Consider the following 6,000-nt stretch of genomic DNA (forward strand, 5'->3'; position numbering starts at 1 on the left):
TACAGTGTAGTGTTTTGGTAGACCTCTAGCTCTCATGGTATATGGTTATTGGTAATTTATATTGAGTTTTTAGTTGAAAATTTTTGTGGGGTCCTCTGATCCTGCTGTGTAGTTGATTATGCTGTTAAATTTAGTAATTTATGTAGATGACTTACTGTGGAAATGGCTTTATTCTTCATATTCCTGTTGCCTAGTAGAGCACTGTGGGATTAATCGAACTTTCCTGCCTTCCCAATGGATTTGCCTTTAAGCGTGATAATGTTGCCTGGCAACTAGTTTTCAAGGAAGGTCAACAGAATGCTAACACCGGTTTTCTTCTTAATAACAGCTAATAATGTTAATACTAAAGTAGAGCGTGGTAATGAAAGAGTAGAAGGAACAGTGAAAACTCCTGCCTGGGAGACAGGCGCAGACGCTCCATGACTACTGCTTGCAGGAGCGTAACAGGAACTGGAGCGTTTGCCAGGCCGCTCAGCAGAATCATAGGCTGACCACATCTCCTTCCGTGAAAGGTTTGGGTCATATGCCCAAGATACAAGGGCATACAGAGCTGTGAATATCAGCAACGGCCATAATTTTCACAGTGCTAAAAAGGAGCTGAAGAAGGGAAACCTCAGTGTGACAAAATCAGCAGTACGAGAGCACTGCAAGAAATTCCAGCTATTTCAGAGGACGGATTGAAGACTTCGTCCCAAACAGATGAAGATCGGATAGATGACTAAAGAAAAGTAGGTGGCGTTGGAGCAAATGTGATTTAAATTGCAGCAGTCAAACATCTGGAGACAGAGCAAGGATATCATCTTTCTCCGTTACTCCTCATGTCTTGCTGATGTTCTGATTAAATCCTTTCCTATGGAAAAACAGAAAGCTATCGAGTCCTTAGACAAAGAAAATATTGGAAGAAAGCAAAACCAAAGGAAAACAAGAAGAATACAAGGAAGATGACAAAACACTGAAAAACTGTGCAAGGGAGGCAAATGGAAATATGCTATAGACCTATTTATGGAATTTGAAACACCTTTGTTAGGAAACCACAGAGCCATTTGCCAAACTTCTACAAAAGTTTCCAAATTGGAACTGCACCAGTCAAAAGCAAGGATGGAAAAATGCTTACAGTGGCAATGGAACAGAAAAATAAGTCTGTCACCCTAAAATAAAATTTTATCTGAACAAAGGACACGGCTCCAAGAAAGCATTGAAACGTAGCTCTGCTTTTCATTTGTTATAAAATTATCTGTAGTTGGTTGTAACAGTTTGATCTAGTGACTCATACTTATTTCTCAGTAATAAAGAGGATGCCTTCCCAATTAGCTGGTGGTCTTTGTTAGCAAAAGTGAGTTCCAGGAATTAAGCGATTGTATTTTTCAGTATCAGAACTAGGAAATATTAAAAATACTTCCCTCTGCCCACTGTGTTGCCTGAGTTCTTACTGGATCTTGAACCTCTTGCCTATGGAGCTTTCTGTATGGGCTTTAACTCTTAAGAGAAAAAAAAAATGTGGAAAACAACCTCATTAGAAATGAATGAGTTTTGGAGTTGAATAAGAGGAGAATGATTGCTTTATGGTCCTACTTTAAAACTATTGCAGACTGTTGATTTGGAGTAAGGGGAAGGAACGAGAAGGCAGGGAAGGCCATGGGTTAATCTTCAGTTAACTTTTGGGCTTGACTCGGCAGTGGGGGAATGCCATCACAAGCATGAAGTTTTTGCATGCTGTCTTTTGCTTGGTGTTCTGTACAAGTGTTTCTTTCAAAATCTTGTGAGAAACAACGTGTAGATTTTATTTTACAGATACGAGTTGCCAGGAATCCATGGGTTGAATTTTGTTCTGAAGAATTCCCTTGGTGGTGGTGGCATAGCATCCCTAAGAAGTGACCCACAGGCATGTATCAAAACATTTATTTTAATGTAGTTATCTTTTATAACTATGTATTACACAGTCTCTTTATAACCAACTTTCAGACTGGAACTGTAAGCTGTTGGTTTTGACTCTCTAGTTCCTTTTAATTTCCTGTTAATATACATCATCTACTTAATTGTTTTAAGATTTGAAAACAGCATAGGGAAGTAGACAGTTGATTTAGAATATTTGGTGAAAAAGATGTGCACAAGAAGCTATTAAGAGGGTCTTCAAATCAGTTATGTTCTTTTATGATGTGCTACCTGTGTTTTTAGATGCACCAGCAAAATTAGCTTCTCAAAAAGGCTGTGAGGTTTTGGAGAATGCAGATTTAATAGACAATTCTGATTGTTTCCTAGTACATAAAGGAACCATTAACTGTACGACAACTCCTCTAGCTTAGCCTATGACTCCTGTAGTTAAAATACTGATAAGTAATATAAATCTGAAAGAGAAAAATAGATGGATAGATCTTTTGTGTTGACCACGTTATGTGAATCTGAAACTAACACTTTTTGCAAGTGTACAATTTGAGTATTAAATATTTGAAACATCTAAACCTGAAGATGAGATACCTTAATGTAGCAATCCTATGGCTACAGCAAAGCATGGTTCTGCCACCATAGGCTGAGAAATGCTTAAGTGTACAAATAATCTCAGCATAGGCAAGGAGACTGTTCACAAAATAAGATGATGCTGTGTATGAATCAGCAGAATTGAACCCAGAATAAATTCACTTTAGCACTAGGTACCAAATAAATCGAAGAAACTATTCAATCTGTTCAGGTTTAGATGCTTGAAAACTCAACTGTATAGTTTTCCTTACTGAATTATATTGACTCACAAGTGAGAAAGCCAAATAAATGGAAAGTTAAATATACCTTTGGATAACCTACAATCCAAGGCTTGATAAAACTCACCCCAAATTTTTATATATGTAGAGATAAATACTCAAACTTATAAAACATACTGAATTCTTGCACTCATTATAGGAAAAATACCCTATTGAAACATTTTTAAAAACTTAATTTACAAAGGTTGTTTATTTGGATAGTAAAATAAAATGTTGGTTTGGGTTTTTTTTTTTCTTACAGGGCAAAGCACTTGGACAGATGCTGTTGGATTTCCAGATTAAAAATGTTCCTGATTTGAAATCGCTGATAGAGTAACAGGTGTTTAATACATATGCTTTTAACACTTGAGTGGTATAAAAACATGTTATAAACAAGAACTGGCTTCTTGAGTGAGATTTTTTTTTTTAAAAGTCAAAGAGTAGAAATTAGTGACAGTTATCTCTCAGAGGCTTAGCTATATGGCACAGATTAGCAAATGTTTTGAGTAATACCAGACTAATAGCTTTGTCTGTGACTGATAACATTTCCTGTCTAGATAATACATTGGATGAAGAATTAATTTATTTCCTGTAAAATAGAATTAATCAAATTGCAACATAACATTTAATTACAAGACAAGATAATCTTTGTTCTAAGATGGAAATTGCCTCCTGTTCAGTCCATCTCTCTTCCTTCTCTCAATCTTTATCAGTCCATTTAATTTTCAAATATAGTTGAGCTCCTGTCAGCTCTGTTTGTCCTGTGCATAGAGCGAGGCTGGGTAACCTGCTGTGCATCGCTGTGAAGCCAGCGGTGTCTGGTACAGGGGAACAGCTTTCCCGTTGGGCAATAAAGAAAAGTAGTAATTGTTACTGTTGGAGAGTGACTGGTAGTAAATGCTGACCTTTGGTGGTGATCCACCAAACTTCCACTACTTTGTCCAATTAATGACAGGCTTTATTATTACAATTTCCAACATCTCTTACTAATTAATCCGTCAGTTGAAAGCACTGACTAGTAGTAAATCGCAGATCTTGGCGTAGGAATAAATTTGAAGATGAGGAAAGGAGAGTGCTGCGAGCTAGTCAGCCTGCTCGCTCTCTCTTTGTGATGGTGCAATCCTGGCAGGGAGGACGGGGGGCCGGGTGGTGGAGGGGTACCTCGTCATGTTTCGGGGCTGCCAAGTCCTCATTTTGTGCAGCGGGGTCCTGCCTGGATTAAGTTCATTTGACTGTCATTTGCATTGCCCTTCCCACAGAAAGGTCCACAAACTTTCCACAGAAAAGTCTGTCTCTTGCTGTGAAGGAATACTGTGTTGAATGCAGTGTGCTCCGTCTCTCTTCTGACTCCCAGTTATCGCCTCCCCGTCTCCCTTCCTGCGCAGTATTACTAGCGTGTTCAAACGAGGATACTCCTAAACTTCTTCACCTGATTAAGCAGAGACTCAAAAATCAATATCGTACTTGCTGGGACAATATCAAGGTGGAAATTCTGGCCCAGTAACTGTCTGCATTTCCTCCACAGAAGCCATAGGAATATTACTCTGCGTGTTCAGGCATTTTTTATTCAGAAATTAATCTTTTCCTTTTTTGGGGGGAGACTGTATTAATTGTTTAGTGCTGACAAAATGAGACATTACTAATACCAGATAAAATGATGAAAATAGTTTTGGTTACAAAATTACAACGATTACAAAATACCTATCTGTTAGTCGTTCCTAAATCTCAATCTGTGCTATTGTTAATACTAATTTACTAGCCTCTTGCTTGTTCATGAGGACTATGGAATGAATTGTTCCCACCTTTTCTATGGTTTTGTTCATCTGAGTTGAAGGTATCGTAAGTGAACGCTTTATCCATCTGTACATGTTATTCTCCTAGCGAGTCATAAGTACTCTCTGTATATAGCATGGTTCGGTCTAGTTGTCGAAAAATGACAATTTTTCATTGCGGAAAAATATCCAACTTCATAACTTTAAAGGGAAAATGGCATGCCGTTTTTATTATGTTTACAGTCATCATTCATTAGAAAACTGTTGTTAATAATTTGGGAGCCTGTTAGTTTAGCAAAACAGACAAAGGTATCGAGAGGAAATAAAAAAGAAAAAATGATAGACCTCAGTAGCAAACCTGCAAAGATGAAAAGGCTACAGTAAATATTTGCAGTTCACTCAATGTGCTGCTTAAGTGACTCTGTAAATGTGTATGCAATAATTTTTGAATAAAAGTGAACACTTACAAAGTATAAACTTGTTCTAGTCATTTATGTTGTTTCTTCTACTGGAAGAGAGTGATGAGTAGTTCAAAGGCTCTTTTCTTTTGAGGTGGTTTCACTTGCCTGCAATTTCATGCATTGCCGTGCTGGTTCCCTTCTTCCTCCAGATTTTCTGTTCTGTCCCTAGTCTTTGTTAAATACAAAAACTGAAAAAGGAAACGATCCTGTTTTCTAGAGAGCTGGTCACTTACAGCTCTACAATGGAAGCTGTAACTCGCTGAAAAGAATGGTACAGTGTTCAAATGGGTTGGATATGGGAATACAAAAGTGGGGGTTTTTTCATCTCTGGAATTGCCCTTTTGGATGCTCTGAAACCATCCTTCACAAACATGTTTTTCTGTCCATCGTTTCTTTCGGTGCACCAGCTTAAACCAAGTGGCATTACTTTTCGAATACTTTTCTCGCGAATTATAGCCTCCAAAAATCCCTATCCAAGGATTTTATCCTCCTTGACCTCCTTAACAAGCTTTGAATTCACGAACCTGTACTTGTTCCAGCAATCCCAGCTGACCTGAAAGCTTGTTAAAGCTGCAATTGTTTCTTAATCTACAGTAGAGATTGAGTAATTGAGAAAAGCTTGGTAAAATGTAAATTGTACTCGAAGGTGAGCATGTACGCAAGTCAGCATTGGTTTAACTTCAGTCAGTTAAAAAATGCATTTTGCCTGCCTGTTAAACCAGGGCTGTTCCTCAGATAGGCGAGAACTTACCCTTCCAATTGCCTTTCTTTCCTGCTGTGTCAGCTGTGTCAGCTGTGAGGGCAGGATGGAAATAGTAGTGCCTAGCGTATAACATAAGGATCCATCTAATATACTAGAGTTTCAGTGTAATGGAAACTGGCTCACACCTCCTACCTGGCAAGTTTTTGTGCTGTGGCTCATCTGCACTACAAAACAAAGGCTGCATTCTCTTGCCTCTCACAGCTTTCTTGCTGCATCTCACCTAACTCTTGAAAATACGTCATGGGTTTTATCATGAAATTATTCTATGGCAG

At 38.2% G+C, this 6,000-nt stretch overlaps 1 protein-coding gene across 2 annotated transcripts in view; it reads left to right on the plus strand.

The window, feature by feature from the left end:
- The window catches only part of LOC103921778, a 65,796-nt gene extending 60,821 nt beyond the window's left edge, over positions 1-4,975 (plus strand). For both annotated transcript variants that reach the window (XM_009329799.1, XM_009329800.1), the window contains exons 18-19: positions 1,792-1,882; positions 2,995-4,975. In XM_009329799.1, coding sequence (XP_009328074.1) covers positions 1,792-1,882; positions 2,995-3,069 — 166 coding nt within the window. In that variant the 3' untranslated portion in view covers positions 3,070-4,975. The remainder of the gene's footprint in view (positions 1-1,791; positions 1,883-2,994) is intronic.
- Positions 4,976-6,000: the final 1,025 nt, after the last annotated feature.

Source organism: Pygoscelis adeliae, unplaced genomic scaffold (genome assembly GCF_000699105.1).
Source record: "Pygoscelis adeliae isolate BGI_AS28 unplaced genomic scaffold, ASM69910v1 Scaffold67, whole genome shotgun sequence".
In the NCBI taxonomy this organism is placed as follows: domain Eukaryota; kingdom Metazoa; phylum Chordata; class Aves; order Sphenisciformes; family Spheniscidae; genus Pygoscelis; species Pygoscelis adeliae.